This window comes from Panthera onca, chromosome A2 (assembly GCF_046562875.1).
Source record: "Panthera onca isolate mPanOnc1 chromosome A2, mPanOnc1 haplotype 2, whole genome shotgun sequence".
NCBI lineage: Eukaryota > Metazoa > Chordata > Mammalia > Carnivora > Felidae > Panthera > Panthera onca.
In genome coordinates this window covers 881,169-893,598 of record NC_138340.1, presented here as the reverse complement: position 1 = coordinate 893,598, position 12,430 = coordinate 881,169, and the positions used below count along the sequence as shown (strand labels likewise).

Genomic DNA, 12,430 nt, shown 5'->3' with positions numbered 1-12,430 from the left:
AGAGGGTTTGGATCTGTGGAAGACCAGGGCGGGGGCCCCGCCCTCCCCGCCCCGTCTTCGGCCGGATCTTCGCGCTCCTTGAGGTAGGTGGGGGGGGTGGGGGAGACAGCCGCAAGGCCCCCTGGGAGTTGACGCCTTTCAGGGGTTGCTATGGCCCCGGGGGCGGGGCGGGCGCTTGGGCCCACTCGGCGGTTTGGCCGGGGGGGAGGGGTTTTCGGAGGCCCCGCCCCGGCCCGCGCCCCCCGCCGCCATGCGGCCCGCCTGGACTGCGCTCTGGCTGCGCCTTGCCTTGGCTCTGGGCCTGGCCCTCGTTGGCCCCCTGCCTGTGGGGTGGTCCTCGGCCCGGGTCCCCATCTATGTCAGCAGCTGGGCCGTGCGGGTGTCCCAGGGTTACCGGGAGGCCGAGCGCCTGGCGCGCAAATTCGGCTTCGTCTACCTGGGGCAGGTGGGTGGCACCCGAAGGGACAGGAGAGTCAGGGGCCGGACACCCCTCCGGCAGACGGGAGGGGTACCCAAGATATCGAGGACCCCCAGCTCACCCAGGCCTCGACCAGCTTCAGACTCTGGGACCCCCAGAGGGCACCTGAAGCCCCCAGCGGCGCACCTGGTTGGGGGAGGATGTTGGCCACTGTCCTGGGGACTCCGTCTCGGAGGCAGGTGCCATCGTTGCGGATGCCCCCTCACGTTCCCAGATCTTTCCTGACGGGCAGTACTTCCACCTGCGGCACCGGGGCGTGGTCCAGCAGTCCCTGAGCCCACACTGGGGCCATCGCCTGCGCCTGAAAAAAGACCCCAAGGTGAGCCTGCTCAGCCACTTGTTATCCAAGCCACCTGCCCTCTCTGAGTCTCGGTTTCCACTTGGTCCCCCAGTCTGTATGATGGGGACCATCCGTGGACAGCAACAGGGCACGTGTGCGTGCTGAGCTCACCTCGGGGCCTTGGCACACTGTCAGCATTTCTTTTTGGCCCCCCCACCCCCATCTTCTCTCTCACCCTAAAGGTCAGGGTTCGGCAGATAACATTCTAGTTCACGGGATGGAGAGAAGGGAATTGGTCCTTTTTATGACCGGGAGTAGGAATCCTGCCTGAAGTCAGCCGGTGAGGCTGTGAGATGCTCAGAGAGGTGCCAGATTGGGAAAAGGCTTTAGATGCCAAGCTGGGGACTTGAGGCTGAGTTTGTAAACCCTCAGGAGCCAAGATGGGGTTTGGGCTGGGGGGCTGATTAGCATGGAGGCAAGAGGCTTGATAACTTGAAACCCACTGGGAGCACTGGGAACGGGGAGAAGCTGCCAGTTCAAGGTGTGGTTTGCACGAGAGAGGCCAGGGCTTGCCAATGGATTAGACGTGTGGGACAGAGAGAAATTGGGGCCAGCTCCCAAGTCTGGAGCTGGGCACATGGGGAGACAATTGCACCATCACTGGGATGAGGGTGAGGGCACAAGAGCTGGTTCAGGGCGGGGCAGGGCGGGGGGGTGGGGTGGAGATCAACAAGGAAGAAAGAAGGGCAAAAAGGTCTGAGGAAGACCAACCTGGGGCAGGCAGAATGGCTGTGTGCAAAGGCCCTGGGGTGAGGCAGCCACTGTGACTGCAGCAGAGGGAGGCTGGTGGGGGCCAGATAGGCAGGGCTTTGTGGGCCCTGGAGAGGGGGGCAGCATGGGAGGGGCTCTGCAGAGAGTGATGTTACTGTGTCGTAGAGAGGCAGGGGGGCAGGTGGGGAACCAGGGCGGAGGCAGGTATGGCCATCCAGGGATGTCTTACGAGGAGTGGCCGCTACAGGAGGAAGATGGGCAGATCTTGGGCAGAAGGATCTAGAACAGGGACTGGGGAAGGGATAGGGCTGGGCCTCAAGCGCAGTGGGCCCTGGGGACTGGTGCTAGGGCCTTGGTCCCCTCTGAAGGCAGAGCCCCAGGCACACGGGGACCCCAAAGAGCAGCCTCGGCAAGCACGAGGTCCCGGGCCCCGTCCCACACCATGACGGACCCGGGACAAGCAGCGGGCGACCCAGACACAACCCCGCTCCAGCCGCGGCCCACACAGAGTCGTCCCCTGGTGGGCCTGGGGAGGAGACCTACGCAGACCCTGGAGGCAGACTCGGGCCCCGCGGCCCGGAATTGGTGGGAAAGGCTTGGTGGAGCCGGTCAGGGCCCTGGCAGGTGCGCGGGTGTGAGAGCCGCACCGGCGGGTGGAGGGGTGGAGGGGTGGAGGGCGGGCTGGCTCTGGGGGCCCGGCGCCCTCCTGCACTGCGCGTCTGTCTGCAGGTGCAGTGGTTCGAGCAGCAGACGCTGCGGCGGCGTGTGAAGCGCTCGGTGGTGGTGCCCACGGACCCCTGGTTCTCCAAGCAGTGGTACATGGTGAGCGGGCCGGGCCGGGCGGTGGGGCCGGGCGGGGCCGGAGCCCCGCTGACCCCAGCCCCTGCCGTGCCCAGAACAACAAGGTGCGGCCGGACCTGAACGTCCTGCAGGTCTGGAGCCAGGGGCTGTCGGGCCGGGGCATTGTGATCTCTGTCCTGGACGATGGCATCGAGAAGGACCACCCGGACCTCTGGGCCAACTACGTGAGACCGTGGGGACTGGGGTGGGGGCTGCGCCAGGTCCCGCGGCCTGCCCCCGTCCCTCACGCCCCCGCTCGGCCCCCAGGACCCCCTGGCCAGCTACGACTTCAACGACTACGACCCGGACCCCCAGCCGCGATACACGCCCGGCGACGAGAACCGGTGAGCCGGCGTCCTGCGGGGTGTGTGCGGGCGGCGCCAGTGCCTTGTGGGGAGCCGGGGGGGGCTGGGACTGGCCCCCCTCTCTGCCTTGGCGCCAGGCACGGGACCCGCTGTGCTGGGGAAGTGGCCGCAATCGCCAACAACGGGTTCTGTGGAGCGGGCGTCGCCTACAATGCCCGGATCGGAGGTATCGGGGCCCGGCTCCCGCACCCCGGGGGCGGAGGGCGGCCCGGACGGCACGGGGCGCCCGGGGATTGCGGGCAGAGTCAGGCGGCTCTGGGGGATGCAGGGCCCGAGCTCAGGTAGGGGGAGAGCTGAGCCCCGCGCAGACGCCCCCGCGCCAGAGGGGGCCTGGGGGGGCGGGGGGGGGCGGCGGGGCTGACCGCGGAGGCCGGACGCCCACCCCTGCAGGCGTGCGCATGCTGGACGGCACCATCACGGACGTCATCGAGGCCCAGTCGCTGAGCCTGCAGCCGCAGCACATCCACATCTACAGTGCCAGCTGGGGCCCCGAGGACGACGGCCGCACGGTGGACGGCCCGGGCGTCCTCACCCGCGAGGCCTTCAGGCGCGGCGTGACCAAGGTGAGCCCACCCCGGGGGCCCTCGGGGGGCCTGGGCCGGCCCTGGAGGCCGGCGCGCCCATCCGCTCCCTCGTGCCTGCGTGCAGGGCCGCGGTGGGCTGGGCACCCTCTTCGTCTGGGCGTCGGGCAACGGCGGCCTGCACTACGACAACTGCAACTGCGACGGGTACACCAACAGCGTGTACACGCTCTCCGTGGGCAGCACCACCCGCGAGGGCCGCGTGCCCTGGTACAGCGAGGCCTGTGCCTCCACGCTCACCACCACCTACAGCAGCGGCGTGGCCACCGACCCGCAGATCGTGAGTGTCGGGGAGGGGGGGCCCCGGGGGCAGGGGGAGGCCCACCCCTCCGCGCCCGCCTCCGCCTCCCCTCCTCCCCTCCCTCCCCTCCCCCTGTCTCCTTTCCCTTCCCCTCTGTCCTGGTCCCACCTTCCCCCCACGACCCTGTTGTCTTCCCCCTTGGCGCCTCCCCTCCTCCACCCCGTCCTGCCCGTCCCCTCCCCCCACCTTCCGTCCCGTCCCCCACTTTCCCCCCTCCCGGGGCTGCCCTGTGGCACCTGGAACACAGAGGGGTCCCGAGACCAGGCCCCAGCGTCCTCACCCCTTCGTCTACCCTCCTGTCTCTCTGGTGGGGCAGGCTCCCCAGCTGTGTGACCTGGGTGGCGCCCGGGGCCCCGTTCCTGGAGGTACCTCTGCGGCACCTTCTTGAATCCTTGATGCATTTTGCACAAAGGCAGGGTCTCCCTGTGCACCGGTCCCCCCCAAGCCCCCGTCTCTGCCCCCAGGTCACCACGGATCTGCACCACCGGTGCACGGACAAACACACGGGCACCTCGGCGTCGGCCCCGCTGGCCGCGGGCATGATCGCCCTGGCTCTGGAGGCCAAGTAGGTGCTGGAGGGGACCCCGCTTACTGCGCTCGCCCCCCCCCCCCCCCCGCCCGGCATGGCCCCAGCTCACCTACCCTCGCCTGCCCCCAGCCCGTTCTTGACATGGAGGGATATGCAGCACCTGGTGGTCCGTGCGTCCAGACCCGCGCAGCTCCAGGCTGAGGACTGGAGGACCAACGGCGTGGGGCGCCAAGGTGAGGCGGGGCCGGGCGGAGGGGGGGACGCCACGCCCCCAGGGCGAGTGACCGCCGCCCGTCCACGCAGTGAGCCACCACTATGGCTATGGGCTGCTGGATGCCAGGCTGCTGGTGGACATGGCTCGAACGTGGCTGCCCACACAGCGCCAGCAGAAGTGCGTCATTCAGATCGTACACACCCCCACGTGAGCAGCCCTCCGCCGCCGCCCCTCCGCCGTGCCCGCCTGTCCTCTCCCCGCACCCGTCATCGCCGCGGGGGAGGGGTGACAGACGCGTGGGGCCCAGCACCCGTTGCCTCACTTTCCCCATCTATGACACGAGAGAGAGGGTGGGCTCCACGACGTGAGCCCAGACCCCGGTGCCCACCCCCCCCCCCCCAGCAGGCCCGCAGAAGGGGCGCTCACAGCCCGCGCCGCCCCCAGCCCCATCCTGCCGCTGACGCAAGTGAGGAGGAACGTGTCGGCCTGCGCCGGCCGAGCCAACCACATCCGCTCGCTGGAGCACGTGCAGGTGCAGCTCTCGCTGTCCTACAGTCGCCGCGGGGACCTGGAGATCTCGCTCACGAGCCCCATGGGCACCCGCTCCACGCTCGTGGCCATCAGGTGCAGGGGTGGGGTACCTGGCCGCGTGGCAGCCGCTCTGTCCTTCCCCGGGTGCGGGCAGTGTGCTGTGGGGTCGGGGGGGGTTCTGCTCAGGCCGGACACCCGGCGCGCCTCCCCCTCGGGAGCCCTGCCAGCAGCCGTGCTCGGCCCTGCAGACCCCACTGTCCTCGGGGCTGTGAAGCCCCCCCTCCACCCCCGCCCACCCTGCCTCCTGCCCCAGACCCTTGGACGTCAGCGGCCAAGGCTACAACAACTGGATCTTTATGTCCACCCACTTCTGGGACGAGGACCCGCGGGGCCCGTGGACGCTGGGCCTGGAAAACAAGGGCTACTACTTCAACACGGGTGAGAGCGACACCCAGGCTGGGGCCTCGGGCCCTGGACCGGCCTGGGATCCCCCGCTGCAGAGGGGTCCGGGGTCTCCCTGGGACACTGAGCGGGTATCTTCGGAGAATAGTAGATGCCAGTTACCGGCGCCCGGTGGGCGTCCGGCCTGGGGGCCATCAGTGTCTGGGACTCCGGGGCGGGGCGGGACGGGGCGGCCGGGGAGAGGAGCCAGGAGGGCCGACCAGGTGCCGACAGCCTCTCCGCCTTTTCCCCGTGCCGCCCGCGACCCCCGCCCAGGGACGCTGTACCGCTACGCGCTGCTGCTGTACGGGACGGCCGAGGACATGACGGCGCGGCCCCGGGGCCCCCAGGTGACCAGCAGCGCGTGTGTGCGGCGGGACACAGAGGGGCCGTGCCGGGGTGAGTGCCTGGCGCGGCACGGCCTGCTCGCTGGGGGGCGGCAGCAGCGGGCAGTGTGCGTGTGCGGCCCGGGGCGGGAGGGCATACGGGGCGGCGGGCCCTGGCCTCACGCCCCAACGTACGTGTGCCCCGCACAGAACGCCACGGCCCCGCCCACGTCCTGGGCCACCTCCGCCTCTCCTACTGCCCGCCCAGGTACTTTGGCCACACCCGGCAGGCAGTGACCGCTGGGCCCGGCTGCTCCCGCCCTGTGCGTCTGCTCGAGCTGCCGCGCCTCCTGCTACACCTGCCTCGGCCGCTCCCCGCTCAACTGCACTGCCTGCCCCCCCCGGCCTCCACGCTGGACGAGCGTCGCGGCTCCTGCTCAGGACCCGTCCCTCCCAGCGGCCTCCCCCAGCCCGCCGCAGTCGCCCACCCCGGCCGCCACCGCGGCCGAGCTCGGGCCGTGGTACCGGCCCCGCTGGCCGTGGCCTTCGGGAGCCCCTCACTCCGCAGCGTCCTCACTGTAGGCTGCCCACCGCTGTGCGCGGGCCCCCCCCCCCGCCACCACCCCAGGTCCAGCTGCTGGCCGGGACCTAGAGACACCTGAGTAGGGGGCAGACGTGTGTCTGTGCAGGCACTGCCATCCTGCTCCTTTGCTCCAGACTGGAACCTGGGCGGGGGGTGCAGGGACCCGCCCCCGGAGGCTCTGGCTAATCATTGAGGCCCTCAGGCCAGGGGCGGCCTGCTGGAATCCCGAACCCGAAATTGGCAAGTCCGGGTGAAAGAGAGAGAGATAGAAGGCTAGCTACACAGTTTGGGGTGGGGGCGGGGTGGGATGGGGCAGAGGCTGGGCTGTGACAGCCGTCCCTTCCCAGCCCCAGAAGTGGGTGGGGAGGGGCAAGGGGAACCAATGACAGCATCCAGAGTCTCTGGCACCATGTCAGACCTTGGAGTTTGCAAATAAAGGTTGAAGAGGAGGTGCCAAGTCTGTGGTCTCCTTTGGGGCAGGGGCAGGCCCCCGTCCCCATGGCATGGTTGGGGGTTCCCCCGCACCCCGCTTGGAAACGGTCTTCTCCTGGAGGACCTTGTGGCCCACAAGGGGAAAGGGGCAGCTGGGGCCCGGGGCCCCCAGTCTGGTGGGGGCAGGAGTGAAGTGGGGGGTTCCCAGGGCGGCGCGCTGCATTCCTAACTCCTCCTAAGTTTCCCTCGTCCTGTTGGGGTGTTTCTCTTTGACGCTGATAATGAAGAGAAGCACGAGTCCCAAATGAGCATGCGTGCGGCTGTTCCCCGCCCTGCAGGTAGGTCTATGAAGTTATAACAATCGTGCTGCTTCTCTCCTCCCCGAGAGTCGTGAGGAGGCCGAGGGAATTATGGGCTGGAGGCATGTTGCTTTCACTGGCCCCCAAGCTGGATTTTCCCGTTCTGGACGTTTCACACACGTGGACTCACACCCGGTGTGGCCTCTCGTGTCTGGTTCCCTCCCTGAGTTTTGTGTGTTCGGCCCTGCAGATGGCGGGTGTCCTCGCTCCTGCTCGCGGCCGAGTGGGCGGACAGTGTGTCGATCCATTCATCCATCCATGCACAGTCGGGCTGTTTCTACATCCCGTGAATTGTCAATCCTGCTGCTGTGAGCACGTGTGCGGCTCTGAGCACCTGCCAGGGCCGGGCCGTGCGTCCAGGGGTGCTTGGCCTCCTTCTTGCAGTTTTGGTGGCCTCATCTGTGCAACAGCACCAAGCCTGGCACTTGCTTCACCCAACGTAAGATCGAGAGAGGTCGTCTTCCCACTGGCACACAGCAAGCACCCAAAATGTGCCCGCCGGGGGCAGACACTTCGGGAAACCAGTTCTGTAAACCATTCATCAGAGTTACCGTATGACCCAGCAGTTCCGCTTCTAGGCATGTCCCCAAGAGAAACGACATATATCTGCACAAAACCGTTACAGGGATATTCTCAGCAGGAGGAATCACGACAACCGAAGATGGAAACAACCGAGATGCCCATCAAGGGACGGACGGTCAATGTGCCCATCGCGCACGCGCACGTCACTCAGGTGTGTCCACGCACGCGCTCGTCCACAGATAAACGTGTCCGCCGTGCACGCGCACGTCCCACGGCCGGCAACAGGAGCGAGGCGCCCACGCCCGCCGCCCCGCGCGGAAGGACCCTGAACACACGACGCTGAGGGAGGGAACCAGACACGAGAGGCCACACGGGGTGTGAGTCCGTGTGTGTGAAACGTCCAGAACAGGCTCATCCACGGACACGGGGGGGGGGGGGGGGGCTCGTGGGGGCTGGGGGGGGGAGGTGATAACTAATGGGGATGCCTTTTGGGTGATGGAATGTTCTGGAATTAGACTATGGTGGTGGTTGTACATCTCTCTCAAAACCATTGAATTGCACACTTTAAACAGGTGGACTGTGTAGTGTGTAGATAACATCCAGTAAAGCTGTTAAAAGGCACAAAACCAGCCCTGGTCTCTGAGCCTGTCTTCCCGTCCTAGCTGTCGGGGGAGGAACCAGGCAGGGCAGAGGTGGGAGGTGCTAGGGACCAGAGGGGCAACTGTGATGGAATCTAGCAGGCTGAGCTCCGTCTGGCGTCTCTGGCCACCTCCCGGGGAATTGGCGCGGCCAGGCCAGCCCCCTCGAGAGGGCAGTTAACTTTGTTCGCACGACAGCCACGTGGGTTGGGCGCCCTGCCCACTTTGGGCAGAAAACCGGGACTTGGGTGCTTTGTTGCGCAGCGAGGGGAGCCGGGACAGGACCCCCTGCCCACCCCATGCTCTTCCAGGCCTGGCGCGCCGGGGAGGTTGAGGTCACGTACTTCCCAGGTCCAGTCAGACCATTGAGGACCTTTAGAGGCGCGGCGCCTTTAAGAGGGGGTGTGGCCTCCTGACGAGCGGCGGGCAGGTGCCGGAGGAGGCTCGAAGGACGCGTCACGTGCCTGCTGGGCGGGACCGTGCTGCGACCGGAAGCGGAAGTGGGTTGTCGGCGGTGCTGGCGGCTCAGTGCGCGCGCCTGGGTCAGGCGGTAGTGCTTTCGGGGCGTTCACGGGGAAACTGAGGCGGGGATGGAGTCTAATGCGGAAACCCCTGGCCCCAAGTTGTCGGTCGTTGGGAGGGCCAGGGGCGGAGCGAGCCCAGCAGGGCGGGGCAGGGTGGGCCTCCCCGGGCACGGGGCTCCGGTGGGTGTGTAGGAGTTCACTGGACGGAGGAAGGGCCCAGGGAAACGCCGAGAGGTAGACGCCCCCGTCAACTGCCTTTTCTCTCGCCTCCAGGGATGGGTTCCAAGGCCAAGAAGCGGGTGGTACTGCCCACTCGCCCAGCGCCCCCCACGGTGGAGCAGATCCTGGAGGACGTGCGGGGTGCGCCCTCCGAGGACCCCGTTTTCACCGCCCTGGCCCTGGAAGGTAGGGGGAGCCCGGGCACGAGCGGAGGGGGGGGGGGGTCGACCCTGAGACCCCAGCGGCAAGGGGCGGGGCGAAGCGCTGTGCAGCCGAGGAGTTAGGAGCTTCGCTTTCAGCGCGGTCCTTACCCTTTCTGAGCTTCCGCCGCACGTCTGTAAAGTGGGGCGCAGCTGCAGAGGGGCGAATGGAACGGGGGTCCGCAGTCGGGTCCGCCGCCACATCCCGGTTGTCGCCTGTTCTGGTAAAAAGCCAGGGAGCTAGAAATGGATTTTTGGCTCAGCCCGCGGAGCGCGCGGACCCTGGACCTCAGGGTTGTGGGTTCCTGCCCCACGCCCGGTGTGGGGATTATTTAAAGGTAAAATCCTAAAATTAAAAACACGAACAAACGGGTTTTTCAGTGGCGGTGGGGGAGAATACTCGGTGAGAAGGGGAATGGCTTGAAGTTGGGATTTCAGTGGCCGTGTCGTCGTCCTGGCACAGAGCCCGCTCGCTTAGCTGCGGCCCTGATGAGGTTCGTTTGCTCACTCGTTCAACCTTCCCGAAGAAGGTGCCGGCCTCGTGCCAGGTGCTGCTCTGGGCACTGGGTCAGGAGGTGAGCAAAGTCGAGGCCAGTGCCCGCCCTCGGGCTGGTCTAGTGGGGAGAGAATTCACCGTTAAGTCTTGTGAAGCCATAGATGGTGAGAAACGTTTTGGGATTTTTTTTTTTTTAAGTTTATTTACTTATTTTGAGAGAGGGAGGGAGGAAGAGAGAGGGTTTTAAACAGGTGCCGTGCTCAGCGCGGAGCCTGACGCGGGGCTGGAACTCTGGAACTGTGAGATCATGACCTGAGCTGAAATCAAGAGTTGGACGCTTGACCAACAGAGTCATCCACCCGCCCCTGCTTTGGGAATTAAAAAAAAAAATTAGGAAGTAGTAACAGTTGGGTTCTTTGCTCCGTGTGGCCATATGCTTCACGTGCTCGAGAACCACTCCTGGCTGGCGGCTGGCTCTGTATTGGACAGCTCACCTGCAGGGCTTTCCACCATCCAGAATGTTCTGGCAGGTGGGGCACAGCTGGTGTTTATCCCCGTCCTGCAGCTGCTTCTTGGAAGGCTGCTTGAGCCCAGGGCCCCCAGCATCCTGACGGTGGGGAGACTGAGGCACGGGCTGCGTTTGGGCTCACTGAAGGGAGAGGGGCTCCCCCTGCTGGCGGGGCTCCTGTCTGAGGCACGTGGGGAGCATCTGACATGTCTCTAGGGGACCTGAGCCCTGTGGAGTCTCTGCTGTGGCCGGGCGTGGGCTGTTTTAGGAAGCGGGGCCGCTGGGAAACGCGTGTCCCAATCCTCCTCCCAACCCCGAGGTCTTGAGAACAGGGAAAAGGTTGCAGGACGACAGTGGGGCGGGAGCCAGCCTGCTCTGTGGCTCCGTTGTGCCCCGCCCCCCCTCTGCGGGTGGACATGGAGGCCGATCCCCGGGCAGGGCCTCAGGACAGGGCTGTCCCGCCCCTTCTGTGATCCGTGCCCCCAGCCGGATCCTTTCCCTGTCGCTCCCTGACCGGGGTGCTGTGTGCTGTCCCCAGACTCCCCAGGCCTCTCCGGGAGGGCGGAGGACGCGGAGGCCCAGCGGCAGCAGCTTTACCAGCAGAGCCGCGCCTACGTAGCCATGAATCAGCGTCTGCAGCAGGCGGGCGATGGGCTGAAGCAGAAGCGTGAGGACCTGTGGCGGGCTGGCGAGGCGCTGGAGCGGGAAGTCCGGCTGCTGAAGCAGGGGGCGCCCCCAGGGTCCGTGGCCGCCTCCTTGGGCTGACTGGCCCGCCAGCTCGCCTTAGCGCGCACCCCGGCAGGGCGCCCCGCGGCTCCCCGGAACCTTTGGTCCCCCCCGAGACACCTGACCCGGCACACCTCAGACGCGGGCCCCTGGGTCGCATGGCCTGGGCTCGCCCCGGGGCCCGGAGACCCCGGGGCCCACAGCCTGCGTGGGGGGTGACAGACACAGCTGCCTCGCCGGGCGCGGGCCCCTTTCGAGGGGCGGGTCTGGGGCGGTGTGGGTGCCGCTCGCCCCGGCCGTGGAGCCCAGACCGGACTTCGTGCGGGGTCCCCAGCACCCGAGGGCCGGTCCGTCCAACCTCTCCTTGCCTCTGGCGACCCTGCTTCCCCGCGTCATCGCAAGGGAGATGGTGGAACCCCGGCTGCGGCTGCTTTCTGTCTCCGCCCATCTCCGTGTGAACTGCGGGGGAGGGGGGGGCGGGGGGGGGGGCAGGATTCCGGCAGAGCACCCCGTTCCCTCCAGACAGTGGCCGGCTGCTGGAAGAGCACTTGCCCAGCAGGGCCCGGACCGGAGACGGGGCCTCTGGTGGTGCCCCTACTGAGCGCCCCGATCCGAGGCCTGGGCGCTCCTGCGGGCGGGTTACCCGTCGGGGTGCGGGACCCACCTGGGACCCACCCCATCACGGGGGTGCCTGGCCTGGGCTCCCGGGAGGGGACAAGCTGGCCAGTCTCCCACCCGAGCCCTCGCTGGCTGCCTTCATCCTGGAAGGCTTCGTCTATGGGCAGGTGTATGGAACAGGAGCGGATCTTGAAAAGGGCTTTTCGCTCCAAAAGAGCAACTTTCAGAAAACTGGAGCAGAGGTGGCTGGCTGCAAGAGGCGTCCCAGAAGCCAGGCTGCTCGTGGCTGCCCCTGTCCGGGGCTCCGTGGGAGCTCCGAAGTGCCACAGCAGGACCCTGACACGGGGGACCCCGAGCATCCCCGGAGGTGTTTCTCTTCCCCTGAAGAAGGGGAGCCTGCTTAAGCCTGAGAGGCCCCAAAACCAATACCCAGAGAAGGGGGCCTTGGGGACGCTTGACCATCGCACGCCCGCCCCGCTGCTCACGGCACGCCCTTGGTGAGAAGTTCTTCCGCTTTCCTTGCCTGGCCCTGGTCTCCAGCGCTTCCTGACTCCGGGGTGCCGTCCACTCGGAGTCCCCTGGGGTCAGGCAGGGGCACACCCGCTGGCCTCCTGGTGCTGTCGACCTGGGACCCCGGGCCCACACTCAGGCTCTGCGTCCAGGGACCTGCCCAAAGGGGCATCTGCTTGCTCCCGGCAGAAGCCAGGCTGGGCCACCACCCGGACCCCAGAAGGGGTGGGCAGGACAGAAGGCCCCGGAGTCCCCTCCTGGCCCCCGACCCCTTCCTCACCCACTTGGAAACGCAGCCACAAGCAGCAGAGCGCGATTCAACAGCTGTTTATTAAAGGTGCATGTGAGACGCCTGGTTCCGTGGCTTCCTCCCGCCAGACGCCGGCTGCGTGGTCAGTGGGGGTGGATGGGCTGTATTTACACGTGGCCTGTGGTGCT

General features: G+C 67.1%; 2 protein-coding genes across 3 annotated transcripts; both read left to right on the top strand.

The window, feature by feature from the left end:
- Positions 1 to 92: 92 nt before the first annotated feature.
- Positions 93 to 6,697, top strand: PCSK4 (proprotein convertase subtilisin/kexin type 4). Its single transcript, XM_060629731.3, is given in 17 exon segments — positions 93 to 445; positions 693 to 797; positions 2,259 to 2,351; positions 2,426 to 2,554; positions 2,637 to 2,713; positions 2,812 to 2,900; positions 3,125 to 3,297; positions 3,383 to 3,595; positions 4,081 to 4,181; positions 4,275 to 4,378; positions 4,449 to 4,566; positions 4,804 to 4,983; positions 5,204 to 5,328; positions 5,608 to 5,730; positions 5,868 to 5,967; positions 5,969 to 6,053; positions 6,056 to 6,697. Coding segments are annotated over 17 exon segments (2,274 nt in total). The 5' UTR covers positions 93 to 250; the 3' UTR covers positions 6,320 to 6,697.
- Positions 6,698 to 8,502: 1,805 nt separating this feature from the next.
- CA2H19orf25 (chromosome A2 C19orf25 homolog) lies at positions 8,503 to 12,341 on the top strand. Of its 2 annotated transcripts, none has more exons than XM_060627321.3 (3): positions 8,503 to 8,733; positions 8,989 to 9,120; positions 10,677 to 12,341. In XM_060627321.3, the coding sequence occupies exons 2-3, from the start codon at positions 8,991 to 8,993 to the stop codon at positions 10,901 to 10,903; spliced, it is 357 nt and encodes a 118-aa protein (XP_060483304.1). In that variant the 5' UTR covers positions 8,503 to 8,733; positions 8,989 to 8,990; the 3' UTR covers positions 10,904 to 12,341. The 2 variants fall into 2 exon arrangements, with proteins under 2 accessions (XP_060483304.1, XP_060483305.1); XM_060627322.3 differs by having other exon boundaries at positions 8,717 to 8,741.
- Positions 12,342 to 12,430: the final 89 nt, after the last annotated feature.

Excerpts from the sequence above, each read along its gene's own strand:
- CA2H19orf25 (XM_060627321.3), top strand. The coding sequence starts at position 8,991 with ATGGGTTCCAAGGCCAAGAAGCGGGTGGTACTGCCCACTCGCCCAGCG. Across the intron at positions 9,121-10,676 it reads CACCGCCCTGGCCCTGGAAG|ACTCCCCAGGCCTCTCCGGG; the intron begins GTAGGGGGAGCC and ends TGCTGTCCCCAG.